General features: G+C 34.9%; 1 protein-coding gene across 2 annotated transcripts in view; it reads left to right on the forward strand.

Annotated features, from left to right (window-relative positions):
* The window catches only part of LRRC49 (leucine rich repeat containing 49), a 145357-nt gene that overhangs the window by 90895 nt on the left and 31168 nt on the right, over positions 1-23294 (forward strand). For both annotated transcript variants that reach the window (XM_047767200.1, XM_047767201.1), the window contains 3 exons: positions 2470-2617; positions 13599-13682; positions 17300-17460. In XM_047767200.1, the coding sequence (XP_047623156.1) occupies positions 2470-2617; positions 13599-13682; positions 17300-17460 (393 nt within the window). The remainder of the gene's footprint in view (positions 1-2469; positions 2618-13598; positions 13683-17299; positions 17461-23294) is intronic.

The following is a 23294-nucleotide window of genomic DNA, read 5'->3' on the forward strand; positions in this document are numbered from 1 at the left end:
AGCTTTATTCATAATCATTAAAAACTGGAAGCAGCCAAGATGTCTTTGATAGGTGAATAAACAGTGGTACATCCGGACAATGTAATATTATAACTCAGTGATTTTTTTTTAAAAAAATAGAAGCTGTGAAGCTACAAAAGATATGGATAAACCTTAAATGCATACTGCTGATTGAAAGTCAGTCTCTGTTCTCAAGGAAGATATACAGATGGCCAGCAAACACATGAAAAAATGCTCAACATCGCTGATTATTAGAGAAATGCAAATCAAAACTACTATGAGATACCACCTCACACCAGTCAGAATGGCCATCATTAATAAGTCCACAAATAACAAGTGCTAGAGGGGTTTTGGAGAAAAGGGAACCCTCCTGCACTGCTGGTGGGAATGTAAGCTGGTACAGCCACTATGGAGAACAGTTTTGGAGATATCTAGAAATCTATACATAGAACTTCCAGATGACCCCACAATTCCACTCTTGGGCGTATATCTGGACAAAACTCTACTTAAAAGAGACACGTGCACCCGCATGTTCATTGCAGCCCTAGTCACAATAGCCAGGACATGGAAACAACCCAAATGTCCATCGACAGAGGATTGGATTCGGAAGATGTGGTATATACATACACAATGGAATACTACTCAGCCATAAAAAAGAATGCCATAATGCCATTTGCAGCAACGTGGATGGAACTAGAGAATCTCATACTGAGTGAAATGAGTCAGAAGACAAAGACAAATACCATATGATATCACTTATAACTGGAATCTAATATCCAGCACAAATGAACATCTCCTTAGAAAAGAAAATCATGGACTTGGAGAAGAGACTTGTGGCTGCCTGATGGGAGAGGGAGGGAGTGGGAGGGATCAGGACCTTTGGGTTATCAAACACAACTTAGGATAGATTTACAAGGAGATCCTGCTGAGTAGCATTGAGAACTATATCTAGATACTCATAATGCAACAGAACAAAGGGTGGGGAAAAAATGTAATGTATACATGTAAGGATAACTTGATCCCCTTGCTGTACAGTGGGAAAATAAAATTAAATTTAAAAAAAAAGAAAGAAGTCAGTCTGAAAAGGTTACAAATTATATGATACCAACTATATGACACTCTGGAAAAGGCAAAACTATATAGACAGAAAAAATCAGTGGTCGCCAGATCTTCAGGGAGTTAGGAGGAGGGTTAAATAGGGGACTTTTTAGGGCTATGAAACTCTTCTGTTTGATACTTTCTTGGAGCATTCATGACATTGTGCATTTGTCAAAACCCACAGACCTTTACAGCACAGAGTGAATCTTAATGTATGAGTATTAAAAAATAATTTAGGATGTTGGAAGATCCCAGCAAGGAATAAATACAGACAATGACAGGAAAATCTAACTGTATTTCAATTATATAGAGCAACATTCCTGACGGTGTGAGTGAAGAAGAGTAGAAGGAGAAGGTGGTGACCTAAGTAACTTTGGAAATGAGTCTGTAAGTCTAGATGCAAAAGAAATTACACATAATCATTGTGCTTTAGTTAATAAAGTTAGTTTCCATGGGGGTTCAAATTGAAAATTCTGATACCACTATACTTATATTCTGAAAGTGAATAATTAACTAAATGGATGAGAGATGGTGGGGACCAGAGTTTCCAACAGCCAAAGATGGAACAATTTGAACAATAAAATTAATTAAGTAGTACTGAATTATAACCCAAAGAATGAAATGAAATATCCATGAATTGAAAGTGATGTAAATAAATAAACAGGGAAGAAATACAGCTTCTTGGGAAGAATTCCAATTAATTCTCTGCCCGCAGCAAGGAGAAACTAAACTTCCCATTCCCTAAGTATGTGGGCTACAAATACTGACTGCCTTCCAAAGAATTCAGTATGAGAAGAGGAGGAGAAAAGAGTAACTTTACATTGGAGAGACCTAAAAAACACTACTTCTGTCAGGCGATTAAGGTCAACATCAAGTGATAAGTCATGTTAATTAATAGTCGGTACTGTAACCCTAATCTAATCATGAAAAAAATCAAATTCCAGTAGAGGAGAAGCCTACAGAATAACTGATCAGTATTCCTCAAAATTGTCAAGGTTTTCAAAAACAAAGGAAACTAAGAAGATGTCACAGCCAAGAGGAACCTAAGGCGACATGACAACTAAATGTAATGTGATATGCTGGATGGGTTCATGGAACAGAAAAAGGACATTAGGTAAAAACTAAGTAAATCTGGATAAAACATGGATTTGAGTTAGTAAGGATGTATTGATATTAGGTCATTAATTATAAAAATGTGTTATACTGATACATGATGTTAATAATAGGGGAAATGATGCAGAGCATATGGGAACTCTGCTATTTTCTCGGTTTTACTGTAAATATAAAGCTATTCTAAAAAAAATAATGTTTTTAATAAATTACTATTTAGTTGGTCTCACAGTAATATGGTAGTTTCTTTCTCTCCTGCAGTTTTGAGAGTGTTTGCTGCCTTGCTGACTCTACTTCTCTCTCAGACATCACTTTTGATGGCAATCCAATAGCTCAAGAGTCATGGTACAAGCACACTATCCTTCAGAATATGATGCAGCTACGCCAGCTAGATATGAAGAGGATCACGGTGAGAACTTTTCCAAAAAGTGCTGACCATATTGTTTTTCTTAGTGTGGATTTAGGAAATTGTTCGAAGTGCTTATTAATTTTAATAGAGTATCATGACCAGATATTCCATAATTATGACACATTTTTACTTCCTGTCCCCTATTCCCAATTTCATTGAATAGAACTTTTTAAATTCCTAGACTAATATTTAAATTAATCATCATACTTGTTTTTCATTCTTGCTTAATAGTCAACTAATAACTTACTTTGGAGTAGATGAGTAAGAATTTTGTTGATAAGGTACATAGTTTAATAGTTAAGTGCATGGACCCTGGAGCCAGACTGCTTGAGTCTGAATCCTGGCTTGATCATTTTCTAGCCATATGATATTTGGCAATTTAGTTAACCTTTCTATTTAATTTTCCTCAAAGTAAAATGGGGATCATAAATATATTATGTCATAGGGTTGTCAAGATAAAATTAAGAACTAAACCTTGGAATAGTGTGAGGCTCCCAGGAACCATAGTAGGAAGCTATTGTTATTATTATTATTATTATTAATGCTCTACCTCTCAAAGTAGCTATGTCTTTATTTATTCTATCTCTGTTGTACAAATTTTCTATACTTAGATGTTTTGGTAATGGCTCCTGCTCTAAGTGAAATCCTGCATGCAGTACCCTTCCTCTTAGGTATAAAATGCACATTAGCATATTTTAGACTCTAAGACATTCTGAAATAATGAACCTTGCCTTAATTTGTTTCATTGTATCCAAATTCATTTGATTATTTTATTGTCTCAGAAAATATCTGTTAATGATCTCAATTTGATAATCTCTGACCTAGAAAATTATACTAAACCTCCACATATTTTCTTACTTCTAGGCTCTACTAATTTTGATGTGGATTCTGAGTGATCAGCTAGGTTTATTTAGTTGCCACTGGACTCATTGCCTGTACACTAGTTTCACAATGTGTGCCATTCACATGATTACCTCAGCAATATTATGGACATCTAAGGTGGCTAACAGATAGGCAAAGTGTTGATGAATCTATGAATACTGGGAGTCTTCTGGGGTTCTACCTCTTTTTTGTTCTGGTATGGAGATAAAGTCCTTTGTCCTCTCAGTTTGATCTGCACTGTCAACTCTGTTTTGTACTCTTACCCTTGTCTCCATGTCTTTCTTAATTAAGCATCTTTGAGCCTTCTCATTGCTCTTTCTGATGAGGTTGCAATGAACAGGGTGAGAAATGAAGCTAACTCATTTAAATAAATTAGTGCTTAATTATATATTATGTTTCTCATAGTGAATTTATATGTCAGTCTTGTCTACTCAACTAATGTATATCGTCCTTGAGGGCAGAAGCCATTCTTCTTCCTTGTCTGATACATGCAGGTGTTTTATACATGTTTATTTCCTTTTTATCTCACATAATTCTCTTACCTCACACAGTGATTATTCTCTTATCTCACACAATGCCAAGGATGTAGTAATGTTCAATAAAAACTTGTTGGTTGAGTAAAATATATCTACTTCCATGCCTTTAATAAAGGAGAATGATACTGCCTATAATCATTATGCTTGTACATTCCCTAGGATGAGTTTGGTAAGGAAATGAGGAAAATCGCCTTGGATAAGAGCAGAGCCAGCTGTTTTGCTAAAACAGAGCAGCAATCCTTGCACATCTACTCTTCTACCATTTAATTTTAGAAATGTTAAAAAAAATTAATGAAAATAATCTCAAAGTTAGAGGAAAGTTGAGGTACAGTACAAAGAACTTTTTTTTTCTTGACCATTTCAGAGTAAGCTGTTGACTCCATTCCCCAACCATCTTGAATACTTTAGTGTGTATTTCTTGCAAGCAAAGACAGTCTCCCATGTAAACAGAGTATAACCCACAAAATCAGGAAATGAACATTGCGAAATTTCTAGTGTCTAATTATAATACCACATTCAAATTATACCAATTATACTAATAATGTTCTGTAAAGCAAAATGATTCACTTTGGACTGATACATTGCATAGAGGTGCATTTTTGTTGTCATGTTTCTATTTTCACCATTTTTTCTGAACAGTTCCTCAGTTTTTCCTTGATTTTCATGACTTTGACATTTATGAAGATTATAAGGTGAGTTATTTTGTAGATGACCCTCAATTCAGGTTTTATTGGTGTTTCCTGATGATTAATTTTTACAGATTTTTGGTATATATATCACAGAAGTGATTTTGCATTCTTCTCATTGAATCCTGTCAAGTGACATGTAATTTGCCTTTACCTCTTTATTGATATTGTTCACTTTAAGATGGTATCTGCCAGGCTTCAGCATGTGAAGTTACTTTCATTCCCTTTTCTTCTGGTGTTCTCAGACTCCAACATGGAGGCAGGGTACCCCACACCTCCAAAAGCAATTCTCAGAACACTAGCCCAGTGTCCAAAAATTCAATTCAATCGTGACACTATCTACTCAGAGGTAGCATCAGATTCTACAGATTGAGGCCTCAGTCCTATTAAGACATGCTGTCCCCCCTTCAGGTACAGGTAACAAGTCCAAGTTGTTAGCTATACTTCTTATCCACTGGCTATAAATCAGATATTCCTACAAGCCCCTTTCCTTGGGTTTGAAGAGCTCACAGAACTAAAAAGAAACATTTTACTTACTTACTAGGTCACCAGTTTATTGTAAAAGGATATAACTCATGAACAGCCAGATGGAAGAGATGCACAGGGCAAGGTATGTGGGAAGGAGCACGAAGCTTCCATGTTCTCTCTGAGCATGCCACTCTCCCCAAATCTCCAGGTTTCACCAGCCCCAGCCTCCCAAACTCCGTCCTTGTGGAATTTTTATGGAGGCTTCATTACATAGTTTCAATTGATTATATCATTGGCCATTGACAATTGATTCAACCTCCAGCTCCTCTTCCCTCTGGAGGTCTAGGGGTGGGATGGAAAGTTCCAACCCTTTAATTGCCTGGTTTGTTCTCCTGGCAACCAGCCTTTATCCTTAGGTGAGGTCCAAAAGTCACCTCATTAACAAAACAAAAGATACCTTTACCACTCTCGACACTTAGGTAATTCCTAGGGTTTGGGGAGCTGTGAAGGAGAAACTGGGACGAAAACCAAATACTTACTTCTTATAATAAACCACAATATCACACTTTTGTAATCCCATTCCTCATAAAAAATTCAATTTATTAACTTATTCATATCAGCATGGACTCTTGCTATTTTGTCTCACCTTTTGTTTATACCTTTTTAGTTACTTGATTTGGAAAGAATGCACCTTTTAAAAGACTTCTTATTAATTAACAGTGTTGCCAGACAATAGCCCATGAGTGGGCCAGCTGTTTTTATAAATAAAGTTATATTGGAACATAGCCATGTCTATTCATGTATGCATTATCTATATCTGCTTTGATGCTACAATGGCAGAATTGAGTAGTTGCTAAAGAAACTCTGTGGCCTATGACTCTAAATTTTTACCATCTGGCTGGAAAAATTTGCTGATACTGGTTCTGTAACTATTTTTTCTCTTTAAAGATAATATCTTGATTAAATTGTAACTTACTATATGAACATTCTAGCTGGGGTGTATTACGCAAATATTTAATGAATTTTTGTGCATTGGGGCTATGGTTCCCCAAACTTGGTGCCAGGGATACTGCAGTGAACTCGCAGGGGCACTATGGAATATTTGTATTTTTCAAGCAAAACACAGTGACATTTAATACCTGTAAGACATAGAAAATTACTAGCTTAAGGCAGTTTACCATTTCATTATTAAGTGACAGTGTATTTCCTCTATGGCATTATATCCTGGCAAAGCTGAGCTTTCAGTGGTTATTGTGATTAAAACAAATACCACACCCAAGTCAGTATGGAGCAGGAAATGATGGTGGCAGTGTCCAATCTAATTCTAATGTTTGAGAAGTTGTGTAATCCCCTACAGTTACACACATTTCATTAATAAGTGATCGTGGCTATGTTGAATGGTATTTTTTTCTTTATATTACATATATTATTGTTTCAAATGGCTACACTGTTAGTAGAACATGAATACTTATTAAATTGTTTACTAATTACATAGTAAACAGAGCTGTAACATTATCTCTTTTGACCTAGAGACACCATGAGAAAATTCTTGAGACATTCTTTGGCACATCGAACTGAAAAGTTTCTGTATGTATTAGACCCTAGAGATGAGAAGATAGGAATAATAATTCATACCCTCAAGTTACTTACAATTAAAAACAGAGGCAAGCATGCAGCCAGATTATAATGCAAAATGACACGATAGTTAGATAAAATTGATTGATAGCTATGTATGTGTTTAGTGTTTACACACACACACACACACACTGAATAATGATTATCAAAAAGCAAAGCCCTCCTGTGTTTACTGGAGAAAAAGGAAAAGTTCCAAAGGAGAAAATACTTGACTTGAGTCTTGAAGAGGGGCAAAGAAGAAGGAGGATGTATCAGTAGAAAGTGTTCCAGAGAGAGAGAAGGCATGCGAAATGCAGAGGAGTTTGAGAACATAGCAACTAATTCAACTTGGCTGACCACTGAGTGTACATGCAGAAGAGGAGCAGGAGGAAAAGGATGTATGACTGGCAAGAGCTGGGTCAGAAAGGGTATTTTATGTCATAGGAAAGAGTTTAGATTTTTGTCTTGAACATAATAGGAAACCCTTGAAGAGTTTGAGTTACTTAAATTGGATTTGTGTATTTAAAAGGTTGTCTATCTGAGTATCAGCCCTGAGGATGAATTGGGGAGGACAGGGTAGGTAATAAAATGAGAAGCAGGGTGATTAATCAGGGTAAGAGCTTCTGAGGGTCTGATCCAGAGGCATGGCAAGAGATAATGTGATGTCAAAAGATAATGTGAGTGGTTGGCCTCAATTCCTATTTTGCTTTTGTTACCTCTGTTAGGAAGAATGGCATTTAGTTAGTAAAGAGTGTAAGCGAATATTAATAAAATGAAAGTAAAGCTTAGGATAGGTGAATAAAAAGTCTGAATCCAGACATCCAGACTCATTTAGAGCAGAGGCTGGCAGGCTTTACCTATAAAGGGCCTGATAGTAAATATTTTAGACTTTGGGGGCTATACAGTATCTGTTGAAAACTATTCAGCTCCTTCATTATAATGTGAAAGCAGGGCATGGACAATTCAAATGAATGAGAGCATGGCTCTATTCCAATAATGCTTTATTTACAAAAGCAGGTATCATACTGGATTTGGCCTTTGTTCTAGAATTTACTAATGTTTGATCCAGAGTAATGAGTAAATGTAGTGAATAAATTGCTTAGGCTTTTGAAAGTTATATTTGGGAAACAGTAGAGAGTAGTAGAGTAGCTGAAAGGTAAGATGGACTAAATTGTGTTTTTTCGTGGAAATAAAGAATATGAATTTCAGAAATTGTGACAAACTTGAATGTAGATTATGAAAGATTATTAAATTAGATTAAGATAGATTGTGAGTACTTAAGGAATTGATCACTAGGAGGCAGCATTAGTTCACTAAAAATAATTTGTGCCAGACAATATTGTTATTATTTTATATATATATATATTATAAATAGAGCCTCTCAGAGGAGTGCTATAGGGAGAAAGTGTTTTGGTACTTAAGCCAAAGCACTTGACAAAGTGTTTTATGATAGTGCATTTAGTCAGTTGTATAGATTTGTGATTTAAGCATACCTACAGAACAGAAAGAAATGGATTAATGCCAGCCTGTAGAGAGATCTGTACTGGCATGCCATGAGGCTTTTTTCTTGGGCTTATTCTGTTCAACATTTTTAAATGTTGACTAGTCGAGACATTTATATTATTCTGGTAAAATATATAAATAACAAACTGAAGATGTTAGAGATCCTAATATATTGGTTAATCAAATCAGAATGCAAAAGTAGCTCAGTAATCTAGAACAAGGTTTGGCAAACTACAGCCTGTGGGCTAAATCTGTCCCACAACCTGGGTTGTTGTTATTTGTTCACTGCTCTCAAGCTGAGAATGATTTTTATATTTGTGAAACATTGTGAGGAAAGAAAAGAGTATGTGATAGAGATTTTATATGGATCACAAAGCTTAAAATATTTACTATTTGGCCCTTTACAGAAAAAGTTTGCTGACTTCTAGTCTACAAAAATAAGCAGAATTTAGCAAGATTAAAAAATATATAAGTTGAAAATTCTGGACTTCAATACAAGAAGCATAACAATTCTCAGCCAAATATAGGGTTTGGGGAAATGAGACTCAGCATATGTAACAAAGACTTGCATTGGAATTGATAAATTCATATTGAGGTATGATTTTTAGAAGTTAATATATTTAAAACTATTCATTTATAGAAATAGAGAATTTGGGAAAATGGACAATGGTCCCCCTTTTTTCTTTTTTTTGGGGGGGACCCGTAAAAATTTTATACAAGTATAGTTGATCCTCCTTTTCTTTAATGGTCAAATTACACCTGGATTATCAGTTTTAGAGAGGTGAGAGCAAACTGGAGTATTTCCAGAGAGCCTGACACAATTCACTGACAGAGGAGAAGATATTACAGAGGAAGATATTACAGTTTTCTTCAAATATTTTTACAACTGTCCAAAGAGGGAGAGACCAGACACATTTTGAGGGGCTAGAACAAGGACTGTTGTATAGAGAATTCTGCTCACCAGAAGTTTTTGTTTCCAAGGCAGTATTTTGTGACTTTAGTGCTATTCTCACAGTTCTGAAATGGACACAGTGTCTAAAGTTTTCATGTCAAACTCACATTTGGTTGGTTTCATATGACCTTGTTTACAATTTGCTCTCCAAAAAAAAAAAAAAACCCAAAAACAAACAGAGGTAGCCCATCTGAAATGGAAGTGCGTTTCCTATTGTGGTAGCCATACGAAGGCTCACCGTTGTGTTCTGGTTCTCCTCCTCTTTTTGACAGGTGGAAAGATGCTATTTATTTCCCTTTCCCTTGGAGTAAGGTGTGGTTTTGCAACTTGCTTTGGCCAGTGAAATGTGAGCAGAAGTAATGTATATAATTTTCAGACAGAAGCATTTAAAAGCCAAAGTGCGATTTCCTGTGCTTTTCTCCCATGTGCTGGTCATTGTGGAGGCATGTATTGAGTCAAAGATGCCATCAGGTCAGCATCCAGGAATACATAGCCACTACATGAAGAACAGTTGCAGCATTCTTTGCATCATCAAGAAATAAGCTTTTCTTATTGTAAGCCAGTGTTAAGTTTTAAAGTTGTTACTGTAGTATAATCTAGACTGTTCAGGCTTCCTCCCCAATATATAAGGATATAACTGTTATCCATGGGCCAGTAGAAGTCAGATGACATGGCTTCTAATCTTCACTCTGGACCCTGGAAAAATCTATCTTCTCTGTAGAAAAGACTTAATGGAAATGTAAAAATGACTTAATGGAAAATATGGGCTATTATCTTCTAGACAAAAGCTCTGTGATTTTAATGTCTATTTAATATTTAGTGTCAAGGAAAACAATGTCTTTTATAACTAATATAAAGTATATGATTAAAAACCCACATTGGAATTTTCTTTAAATTCTATATAATAAATTACTGCCTATATTAGGACTGCTATTTTTTTTATTTCACAGCAAAACTTCTCACATATGCACTGTTCTATAACACTAATAATCTGCTAACAGAGTATAATCTAAGTTATTAAATACCTACTAAATCACTATACTTTCTAATTAATTTGAAATCATTTCCATACCGGGGCTTCATGACAAACTGAAATAAGGAAAAAAGTATATGTATATTTTCAGGCCCAGATAGATCTGTTTCTTTTGCTACGTAAAGCATATGGCTTTTGTCCCAGAAATTGTACTATTATCATGAAGGTGCCAGAATTTTTCAGTTTTTTTCCTTCTTACCAACAGATTTATAGCTTATCTTTACAAATAGAGGTTTATTTTTGTTTCTAAGTTTAGTTGCTTTATAATTGGTTGGGCTGAAATATAGTCATCGAATGTATAAATTTTTTAAAAACACTCAATATTTGAATTGATTTGGCATATATCCAGTTTTCCTAGGTTTGGCTTTCCTTTTAAAGCCCTACTGCCTTTAATAGAAGCTCAAATTCTTTTTGAAAATCTGATGAAATCATCTCTTAAATATGTGTAGTGCGTGATCCATACAGGTTCTAGTACTGTTTTAAATTGGCTCTTTGAATAACCAATCTGTTTCTAGCTCACATTTTATACATGAGTCAACAATTGAACATCAATATATTTTGCTCTTTTAGAAAGTTTTTTTTTTCCTGAAACAGATTATACTTAATAGGTACTAAACCAGCATTTACTGAACAAAAGAGTTTAATATGATTATTAATCTAGCTATTTTTTGGAGCTAGGAATCAACGTTCTGTATTCTTATTTAGTTTGTTATTCCTCATTTCCTCTATTCAGCCTCTAAACATTAAGAATATTTTCCATATTGTTAAAGAACACATTGAATTCACAAAAAAGCACCTCATCTCTTTTATTTCTCTCAGTAAAACACATGTAAGTATATCCTTATTATAAAAAATATAAACTCCATATTTCATAAATGGCTTCTTTTTCTGATCCTGACCTTTTCACTAGTTGTGTGACCTTGTGCAAATTACCAAACTTCTCAGAACATTCATTTCCCCATTTCTAAAATTAGAGTCTTCTAATGGATACATTTCTACTTTCCTTTTTTACTCTGTGACTAGGTTCTCTTTGTACGGTTTTTTTTTAAGGGCCGCACCCAGGTCGTATGGAAGTTCCCAAGCTAGGGGTCCAATCAGAGCTGCAGCTGCCAACCTACACCACAGCCACAGCAACGCCAGATTCGAGCTGTGTCTGCAACCTACACCACAGCTCATGATAATGCCTGATTCTTAACCTACTGAGGAAAAAAAAACTTTGGAAAAGAGCAAAATATATTGATGTTCAATTGTTGACTCATGTATAAGCCAGAGATCAAACCCACGTCCTTATGGATGCTAGTCAGGTTCATTACTGCTGAGCCACAACAGGAGCTCCCTCTTTGTACATTTTAAATTTACCTCTTTAGTCTAGGTCCTTTCTTTGTTTTCAGAAGCATTTATACTGGCTCACCCCCTAGAATATGTTTTAATGGACCTCCTTGGACCTCCTTAATTCTAATATAATATGTATACTGATCCGAGTAGGCTAGATTGTATTACAGTAATAATTTCTCTAACCTCCGTGGATTAAAGCAACAAAGTTTATTTCGTACTCATACTATTGGTCTGCCCATAGTATATGGTCTGGGAACTTTACTCTGTGTTGTTGTAATTCCAGGAGCAAGGCCTTAAAAATACCCACTATCTGGAGCTTTGCAAATTCTGTAGCAGAGGAGAGAGAGAATAGCTATATCATGCATTGCCTTTGAAATCTTCTACCTGGAAGTAAACACATGTCACTTTTGCTCATATAACATTGGCCAAAGCAAGTCACATGACCATACCTAACTTCAAAGGGTCAGAAAGTGCTATCTAACGATGTGTCCTGGATGTGGTAAGATACAAGAATATCTGGCCAGCAGCTCACCATGTTTTAAATCAAATGTTAACTTCCAATAGAAGTGTAAATTAGTACTATGTGTAGGGAGGGAAATTTACAAACATATCTAAAGGTCTAGAAATATGTGTACCATTTGACTTAGTAGTTTCAGTTTTAGGAAATTATTAAACATAAATATAAAGATGTACATTCAATAATTCTTTCTTTGAATATATGTTTTTTGAGTATCTACTCTGTGCTGGGGAGCTGACATGTCCATACGTTCATGGAGCCTTTTGCAGGAGAGCAGAGAGATAGTACCAGAAATAATTTAAGTGAAATAGGTTATACTGTGATGTTGCAGTATAGGGTGGTATGAGAGCATATAGGAAAATTTCTTTTGATCTATTTTTCAGTTGACTGATTCTTTTCAGCTGTGTAAAAATGTGCTCTTCAACCTACCTTTATTGAATTTTTCATTTCAGTTTTTGTAATTTTTTTATTTCTTAAAAAGTTTTCCTTCAAATAAACTGAGTTACTTTTTTATAGCTTTGTATCTCTGATGATATTTTAAGTTTATCTTTTATGAATAAATTATTTTTTCAAGTGGTGACATCATTTTGAATTGCCTACAAGTCTTTTGATAATAAAAATTAAAAGTTACTTGGTTATAATTTACTTTATTAAAATTGTGTAACATTTGAGGGGGGAAAAAAGCATGATCCAGATTGTGTATACAGAGTGCAACATTTAAAAATTTGCTCAAACTGAATAGCATGAAGAAATAAATAAGATTGGAGTTAGGGTGTTGGGATTATGACCAATTTTTTAATTTCTTTTTCCTTTTTTTTTAAACATAATGAAATATCTTTTTTTAAATTAATTTAACCCGTTGAGCCACTGTGGGAACTCCCATGATCGATTTGTTTAAATGTTTCTAAACTGTAATGTTTACATATCTTTTCGAAGGAAGAAATTAGACTGGCCAAATCAACTTAAAAACAAAATGAAAGTACAGATATTAATGGAGAACATTAATATCAATGGAGAGTTTTTGAAAGTTTTCACAGTTTGGTCATTTTAAAAGCTCCGACTTACAACCATAAGTCAAATAAAAATTGTTAGAAATACAATTTTATGAAAGAAAGTTTGTTAAGCCTCTCCCTGAGAAGCTACAGTACAGAGAAAAATTATACAAACCTGCTCCCCATTTCTTCTTTCTCATCTCATTCTTTTTTCTTTCTAGTTATCAGTTAGGTTTATTTCACATTAAGAGTGGGGAGCAGAGTTAAGAATGCACAGGATTTTTTAGAATTAAGAAGGAAGAAGAGAATAAATAGAAACATACTGACTTTTTCTTTGATGGCATATTTTCTATTTGCAACTAGTATGCCTCTCACAGAGAAAATCAGACTTGGAGAACCAAAGATATTTAGCATAAAAAAGGTTAAATACTTAATAATACTTTTTTACATTTTTTTCTTTTAGGAAGAAGAAAGGCGTATGGCATCGGTTGTAGCCAAAAAAGAGGAAGAGAAGAAGCGGGAAAGTCATAAGCAGTCTTTGCTTAAGGTATTTTCTCTCATGTCTACATGCATATGTGTTCACATACAGTCACACACACTGAAGCTAGCTAGCTAATCAGCTAGAAAAGCGGTTTCCAAAATTTGTAAATTTTTCATTCCTGTCAGTAGAGTGTTTTTTATAAACAAACACCGTTAAAACTTTTATAAGTTATACCTGTAAATAAACCTGTACTTCTGAAACACAATATTACATACATTTTAAAACGCATGGAAAAACTTTAGAAAGTAAAAGAACAGATACAAAATAAATAAATATAACATTTTATGATAATATAAAACAGCACAACCACTTTGGAAAACAGCTTGACAGCCTCTTAAAGTTAATAAATTTATTCATTTGCTCCAGTCATTCCGCTTCTAGGTATTTACTAAAAAGAAATGAAAACATATGTCCACACATATGTCCACACAAAGACTTGAACACATATATTCATAGCATACTTATTTGTAATAGCTCAAAACTGCAAATAACCCAAATGTCCATCAGGAGGTAAATAGATAAACACATTGTGGTAAATCCATGTAATATAATTCTACTCAATGATGAAAAGAAATAAACCATTAACACACACACACACACACACACACACACACACACAAAACCATGGCTGGATCTCAAAATAATTATGCTGAAAGTCATCAGACCAAAAAAAAAAAAAAAAAGTGTAGACTCTATCATTCCATTTATATAAAATTCTAGAAATAAAAATTAATCTATAGTGACAAAGCTGACCAGTGGTAGATGGGAGGCATAGAAGGGCAGTAGAATGTAATACAAAGGACTAGGAGGAAACTTTTGGGGATGATGGAAGATGGACCTGTTTCTTTTTTTTTTTTTTGTCTTTTTTTGCTATTTCTTGGGCCGCTCCCGCGGCATATGGAGGTTCCCAGGCTAGGGGTCCAATCGGAGCTGTAGCTGCCAGCCTACGCCAGAGACACAGAAATGCCGGATCCGAGCCTCATCTGCAACCTACACCACAGCTCACAGCAACGCCGGATCGTTAACCCACTGAGCAAGGGCAGGGACCGAACCCACAACCTCATGGTTCCTAGTCGGATTCGTTAACCACTGCGCCACGACGGGAACTCCGGACCTGTTTCTTTTATCTTTTTTTTTTTGTTTTTTTCTAGGGCTGCTCCGAGGCATATGGAGGTTCCCCGGCTAGGGGTCTAATCTGAGCTGTAGCCGGCAGCCTACACCACAGCTCACGGCAACGCCAGATCGTTAACCCACTGAGCAGCAAGGCCAAGGGATCGAACCCGCAACCTCATGGTTCCTAGTCAGATTCATTAACCACTGAGCCACGAAGGAAACTCCCTGTTCCTTTTTCTTTCTTTTTCTTTTTCTTTGTCTTTTCTGGGGCCGCTCCCGCGGCATATGGAGGTTCCCAGGCTAGGGGTCTAATCAGAGCTGTAGCCACCGGCCTACACCACAGCCACAGCAACGCTACTGAGCAAGGCCAGGGATCGAACCCACAACCTCATGTTTCTCAGTTGGATTCATTAACCAGTGAGCCACAACAGGAACTCTGAACCTGTTTCTTGATTTAGATGTTGATGTCACAGGGTATACAGATGTCAGTACTCTCTAAACATGTACAGTTTGTTATACATCAATTAAATCCCACAAAGCTGTTTAAAAATTTTTCTTTGGGGGAAATACTACAATTACAGTGCTGTGGAAAAAAAATAATTGGGACAGTCAAACTTTAAAGACTGAATTATAATTTTTTATTAGAATTATAATAAATCTATTTTACCAGTTGGGGAAAATTAAAAATAAAAATAAATATAACAAGTTATAATTTTTTCCACACAGTACATCACCTTGTGTAGCCTCATGACACGTGCATTTCATTTTCAAAGCCGCTATAATCGACCGTCATCTTTACGGACATATTTTAATGAGCTGCAGTGGGTTTTTTTTTAATGATGCCTTTTTAAATTTAAAAACTTTATTAGCTTTTCTGATATAGACGTGGTAAAGATTTTGAGGAATTTAGGAATTAAAAATTTTTTAAACTCATTTTAAACGATTTACCATATCAGATGTTACTTTCATTAAAATGTTTTATTTAAAATATTTTATATTAACATAAAAAAGTATAATAAAGACAGCTTAAAGTTTATAATTTGTACTGTGCTTCATACTATGTTCTAAAACTAAGGATATTATCCTGATTATCGTTATTCATTCTTATGTGGGTGCTTTTCTTTTTATAATTAAAATTGCACTCAGAATTTTAAAAATGACTAATAAGGGTACAGAGTTGTATATGGTAAACTTAGGAAACAAGGGAGTTTATTGGGGTGATGGAATTGTTCAGTTAAAAAGTACATGCATTTGTCAAAACTCATCAAAGAGAACATTTGAATCTGCGAATTTTACTTTATGAACACTAACAAACCAAATCGAACCAAACACACTTGGTCCCAAGTCCTCTCAGCTCCATACCACTACTTCAAAAGTGGTTAGAACTGTTAGTATGCTTCAGTTTTCTTGTTTTCTCTTGTTTTCTTTTTCAGTTTTCTCTAGCTTCTTGACTTACCCCGGTCCTTTACCTGTTTTCCCTCATCCCATTAATTAGATGGTTTAAGTCCCCCTTGACAGTTCTACCTTTTTACTGATTTAGCCAAAAGGATTTTAATCTTTTCTATACTGGACTATTACTAAGGGTCGGCCCCAGACACCTTGTTTTATAGGAAATAATTATGGAAAGGAAAACTGTCTATTTTCAGCATTCTGATTTAATCAACACACCATTTTAAAATATTAACTTTAACAATGGACAATCTATGATACTAGTAGTTATCTAGAAGTATTTCAACCTAGTTTAATTTCTCTCAGCTGTCTATATAGTTACTGGTTTTCAGACATTGTAATTTATGTTGTGAAGCTTGGAACATTAATCAATCCCCTCCTAAATTATTCCTTCATATTTGTAATAATTATCGGGTAGGAAAATTAAAATATCATTAGCTTTCCTTGATATGTTTAAACACAAAGGCATAATTTTCTGTCAAATTAAAACACGTAACACTTGAGTATATAAATTTCTATCAAATTAAACTTTCAAATAGTAAACTTTCTTATCTCCAATGGGAGCAATTATTGTTTGTACATGATTGTTTTAAAGGGTGATAAAGCATTGTTGAGATGTTTCAATGCATAGGGTAAAGGCCACTTGTACTGTGTTTTAGAATACATATTTGGGAGTTCCCGTCGTGGTGCAGTGGTTAACGAATCCGACTAGGAACCATGAGGTTGTGGGTTCGGTCCCTGCCCTTGCTCAGTGGGTTAACGATCCAGCGTTGCCGTGACCTGTGTGTAGGTTGCAGACGCGGCTCGGATCCCGCATTGCTGTGTCTCTGGCGTAGGCTGGCAGCTACAGCTCCGATTCGACCCCTAGCCTGGGAACTTCCATATGCTGTGGGAGCAGCCCAAAGAAATAGCAAATAGAATACATATTTGGTAGCTACTTTGAAGTAATAGACTCCTTCTGAAGATGGGGTAAGTAGTACAAACAATATGCTCCCTGTATACTCTCCTGCAAATTACAAAAGTACATTATATATTTCTTGTCACAATGAAATTTTTCATAGGAGAAGAAAAGGTTGACTATTAACAACGTAGCTCGAAACTGGGACTTGCAACAAAATCGAATAACCAATATTGCTGCAAATCAAGAGAGAAAAGATTCTGACTCTCAGGACAACTCTCAGAATGATGGAGGCACCATCTCTGCATTTCCAGAGGAAACAGGGTATGCAATGGTATTCTTTCCAGATACTAGTATCTTTGGAAAAATGAATTTGGAACAGAAGGGAAAAACATTACATTTTGCATATAATTATTTCAAAATAGTTCTCTTAAGAAAATCTACTGAAATTAGCAGTTTAAATTTAAAAGTTAAGATGGAAATATTGAAAATATAAGCTGACTCCTAATTTAAAAACCCTTCAGTAGCTTCTTATGTTTCTTAGGACTAAATCTAGATTACCTAATATAGCCTATGGGGCCCTCTACCCACCTCACCTATCTTATCCCGTACCATCACCCACTGTATACTCATGCTGCAGCCTCAGTGATTTCCAGTTCAGTTACTTTGTACCTCACATCCCTTCTCCTAGAAACAAGTGTATTCTGCCCTGCTTCCCTCACCCTACAGCTCAGCTTGGAGGTTTTAAATTTAAACTTCACATCCCTTCAAAAAACCTTCCTTAACAACTTTCCAGAGACTAGACTAGATCAGATACCTTTCTTAACACTCAGTGCTCTGCACTTTCCCTTCCTTAGCACTTACCATGACCATAATTAAATAAGTAGTGGGTAGTTAGTTGTTTCATATCTGTCTTCCCCACTAGAATGTAAACTTCTCAAGGAAAAGAATCCTGAATGTCTTGACCTCTGTTGTTTTCCCGGCAGCTAGACCAGATTCTTACTCCATAACTAGTAGTATTAAGCAATTTGGCATAAAGTCTAAATTGTCACTTCAGTTGTGTTCTACAATATTTGTCTATTCCAGTGGTTCACAGCCTCTTTCTTCTCTGACACATGGGTTATATAACACATATCCCTTGGTTTATGAGCAAATTTGAGGAGACTCTCTTTACATATTTCTCTTCCTCTCAAGAAGGCATACTAGAATCAAGTAAATGAGAGGAAAATAAAACATATATATCATTTGTTATGTTACCTTTTGTTTTAATGTCTTATTTATATATATATATGTTATATTTATATATGTGTTATATAAAGAATATTTATATATATGTTTTGTTTCATTTGATGAAGCACAGTTATCTAATGACCTAACCAAATTCTGAAATACATTTCAAACTAAATATAATACAGTTTTATTTTCACGTTTTTAGCCAGTATTCATTAAGCTTTCCATATACAAAGAATGTAGTAAAGTCATTTAAAAAGCATTGAAATAATATTTTGAAAGTTTACTGGAGTTAGAGTTTGACATATTTTAAAGACAAATATAATTTAAAAATTTTAGTTCTAAGATTAATTTATATTGATCAGTGTGCCTCCTTCAGCTCACTTGAGTATCCACATCTAGAGTTTCTAGGTCTTGCAGCTAGAAAAATAAGGAAACAAGAATATTCTAATTAAGTGATAAATTACATAACATATATATCACTTATATTGCCCTGAAACTTTATTTAATATTACTTAAATGTCAAAATATAATTTTACTTGGATAGAACTATATAAAATTAAAACATACCACTAGGCATTAGATTTATGAAATATAAGTCAATTCTATTTCAGATTTCTCTTTTTTAAAAAAATATTTTCTCTAACTTCCTGAAAGAGGTTTCCTAGTTCCAACTTTATTCAAATGATCTCATAAATTTCATTCTAAAATTTTAATAAGGTTTTAAAAATTACTCCTTTAACATATCAAATTTATTTTTATATGTAATGTTAGGTTAGTGTCTAACTTGATTTTATTTCAATTGGCTAGTCAGTTTTCTAATAGCATTCCTCAATTAAATCATTTTCTTTTTTTTATGAGAATGCCATTTTTATCTTATATTAAGTTTCCATAAATATTTGGATGTATTTCTGGACTTTCTATTTCATTTCACTAATCTACTTATCTGTCTTAATGCCAATACCAGACTATTTTAATTATAGTATTTTTTTGTTTGTTTGTGTTTTTGTCTTTTTAGGGCCGCACTTGCGGTATATGGAGGTTCCCACGTGAGGGGTCTAATTGGAGCTGTTGCTGCCAGCCTACACCAGAGCCACACAAAGCCAGATCTGAGCCGCGTCTGCGACCTACACCACAGCTCATGGCAACGCGGGATCCTTAACCCACTGAGTGAGGCCAGGGATCAAGCCCACAACCTCGTTTCCTAGTCGGATTCGTTTCCACTGCACCAAGACAGGAACTCCCTAATTATAGTATGTTTTAATATCTAGTAAGGGAAATATGCTTTCACTATTCTTTTCATAGTTTCACTTCTCACATATTTGTTCTTCCATGTGAACTTTAAAAATCAGTTAATCCAAGTGGTAATGTTAAGAATCTTATTGAAATGGCATTTAAGTTGTTAAATTTCAGAGGGATTGGCATTCTTTTTTTTTTTTTTGTCTTTTTGCCGTTTTCTTGGACCGCTCTCGCGGCACATGGATGTTCCCAGGCTAGGGGTCCAATCGGAGCTGTAGCCACCAGCCTACCAGAGCCACAGCAACACAGGATCCGAGCCGCGTCTGCAACCTACACCACAGCTCACGGCAACGCCGGATCGTTAACCCACTGAGCAAGGGCCAGGGTCGAACCCGCAACCTCATGGTTCCCAGTAGGATTCGTTAACCACTGCACCACTACAGGAACTCCTGGGATTGGCATTCTTAAAATAAATAAATAATTCACTTTAAAAATCATGGTGTATCTCTCCATTTTTCAAGTATACTAGGGAGCTAATGGGAAGTGCTGAAATATGAAGGACAATTCTGAACTAGTTATAGACCATGAAATTATAGCAACCATAGTCTGAATTGTTGAGTAAATATTGCTACTCTGAGCATAGAGTAGCAAATTATATCAGTAGAGAAGCTAAATGTCTTATTAAAAATAGGGAGATAAAGGATCAAAGATAAGGAATAAAAATTCAAGTGTAATGACAAAAGAAAGAAATGATGGGTCATATGGTTGATGCTATTTTTAAAGAATTAAAAAACAGAAGGTTGTTGATTGGGAAAATTTTTGGTATTTCTGGGACTAAAAAGAATAAATGAAATTGAAGATGAGAAGTATATTAAGTAAGAGGGTTAATGGCGGGATGGAATAGTGGGAATTTATGGTCAGATGAAATTTCTGAAGTTGAGGATTTTACAAGTGGAGTACAAGTAATAACAACATAAGCAATTTGGAGGCCATTGTGGAGTTATTGGAAAAGAGTAGAAATCAACTCAGAGGAGAAGAGAAGATAGTTGGGGCTATTATTGCAGACTTTGAAGTTACAGATCCCAGAATTAGTTGTGGAGCCAGGGACCAGAATATTCAACAGTGACCAGCCTTATCTCCTTTCAGTCTAGCCATGCATCCTGTACTCTTGTCACGGGCATATTCGCTCTTCAAGTTTTGCCAGTGACTGGCAGGAATGTCTTCGTTTATTAATTGGCACTTTTACCTGGCAAAACTATCTCTGATAGGTGGACTCTCAACTAAGTTGCTTTTAAAGCAACTTACAGCCCCAAATTTTGTGACCCTTTAAAATTTTAAATTTTAGAGTCTTCACTTTTATGGTCTCGGAAACAAGCAGTCAGCTCCAAAAGAACAGGGAGGTGTCTGCTAGTAAAAATTGTTATGACTTGGAGTTAAATGTCAAGAGTCTCAGAATTTTTATTAGAAGTCCCCCAAAGTAAGAGTCTTTTTAAGCGAAGAGCACAAAGGAAGAGTTTGAAAGAGATGGGAAAGTGATGTGTGGTTTTGATGATATGGAAAATAGTAATGAATCATTAGGAAAGGGTTCCACAATTTTTGACAAAAAAACTATTTTCTACTTATCTAAGTTCAGAGTGCCATGGAAACACCATTACATTCTTGTGGTCTGACCCTTTTTAGTGACCTAAAAACTTAAATCAAGGACACAAATGGTATTTGCATATGAACTCAGAAAAATAAAACTTTAGGGATAAACAATGAATTATTGGTGGAGACTAATGCAAAATTAGATATATATAACTTCTAGTGGTTGTAGATAATTTTTTCAATTTAGTTGATAGTTATCTGATTCCTATGATATCTGTTATATCAGAAAGGTAGAAATATTTCTTTTTTTATTTTTTTATTATTTTTTTATTTTTATTTTTTTTATTTTCCCACTGTACAGCAAGGGGATCAAGTTATCCTTACATGTATACATTACAATTACATTTTTTCCCCCACCCTTTGTTCTGTTGCAACATGAGTATCTAGACAAAGTTCTCAATGCTATTCAGCAGGATCTCCTTGTAAATCTGGTAGAAATATTTCTAAAAGAGCTTATTGGACCTTACATATGCCTACATGAAGGACACTTAAACTGAGGGTCCAGAGTGACTTTTTGAACTTTAAGTTCTTATTTTACTTGAACTCTCCATACCAGTTGATAGAGTTGACACAGAACATTCACCTGATTTTCCTTTTACCCATGTGGCTACTTTTTTTTTTTTTAAGTGTATATTGCTAACTTCAGTTCTGTCAGATCTGTGAGTGCATATCATGCTGTTTCTTGATTTATAAGATTTGGCTATAGATGAAGATTCAACTCATTCACCTCCTCTCCTCCCAATACTATATACCTGTAATTATGTTACTGAAAGCTTTTGTAATGTGTAATTAAACCTCTCTTTCTTATTCCCTCTGCTGTAGAGAGTAGCCCCGAAGTCTACAAGATGAATCTATCCTTTTTACTTTTCTTCCCACCTTTTCTACATTATAACTTCCATCTTCTATATTTTTCTAATTTTTCTTGCCGTTTCTTCATTGACCTACTGGTTGTTTGAGTGTATTGTTTATTTCCATGTGTTTGTTCCTATACAAGGAACGTAGCCTGCCATCTTAAAGGTTGCTGCTGAGCTGGGGAGTGGGGGATGGTAACAGGGTAAGTTAAAATGCCACAGAACTCTCTTACTAAAATTCAGTATTTTCTTCCTTCATTAAGCATCTGCTTGGTTATTGTAATTTTTTTAGACTCCAGATATCTGGAAAAGTTGGTTCTGACAGTTTTTGCTAGCTCATTTATTGCTTTTGTGGAGGGATGGAGTTTTGGAGTTCCCTACTCTGCCATTTTCTTTCCTTTGGTACTCTAATTTTGCTGTACTTTTATATTTCAAGATCAATATTATTTATATATGTTCTGTAACTATAACATTTATCAGTTGGTAGCCTCTAAAGATTGGTAAACAGTGTTTAAATTTCTGTTATCATGTAACTACATTTAAGTTGAGAGTTAAGGAGTATACTATTATTATATCTCATTTTCTGCTTCCTAAACCATTCAAGACTAGTCCTAGCATCAGATTCAAAGGTTACATTTCACAGGTTGTTCAAAATCATGCCACACTTCAGCTTGTTTCATATTTGAACCATGCCTTTCTTACATTGTTTTTATCTGGGGTTTCTGATGACGTGTTTTTTTTTTGTTGTTGTTGTTGTTTAACAAAGAAATTTGTGCTATCTTTACCACATTCCAATTTCTTTGAACTTCTTATTTGTCTGTTGAATAGAACCCATTCTTCTTGAAGTCTACTATCTCCCTGACTTAATTTAGATTCATTATTTCCTTTTGGCCCATTGTTTATAGTTTATTATTTTGCATCATATTACTACTAGTCTTTGCTTTTTTACTTGCATTATGTATCTTTTTCATATCCTCAAGTACTTCTAACCTCTCAACTTCTGATGGTAGAATTCCTCATATTTTGGTCCTGGGCCTTCTTTTCACTCTCTGCTTTCCCCTAAGCAATATCATATATGTCTTTGACTTTAAATACCATTATATTTTGAAAATAACTATATGTATAACTTTTCTTTTATGGTTTACCCATTTGGATTGTGTCTAAGGGAAAACATTTTTTACTACATGGAGA

This window comes from Phacochoerus africanus, chromosome 2 (genome assembly GCF_016906955.1).
Source record: "Phacochoerus africanus isolate WHEZ1 chromosome 2, ROS_Pafr_v1, whole genome shotgun sequence".
In the NCBI taxonomy this organism is placed as follows: domain Eukaryota; kingdom Metazoa; phylum Chordata; class Mammalia; order Artiodactyla; family Suidae; genus Phacochoerus; species Phacochoerus africanus.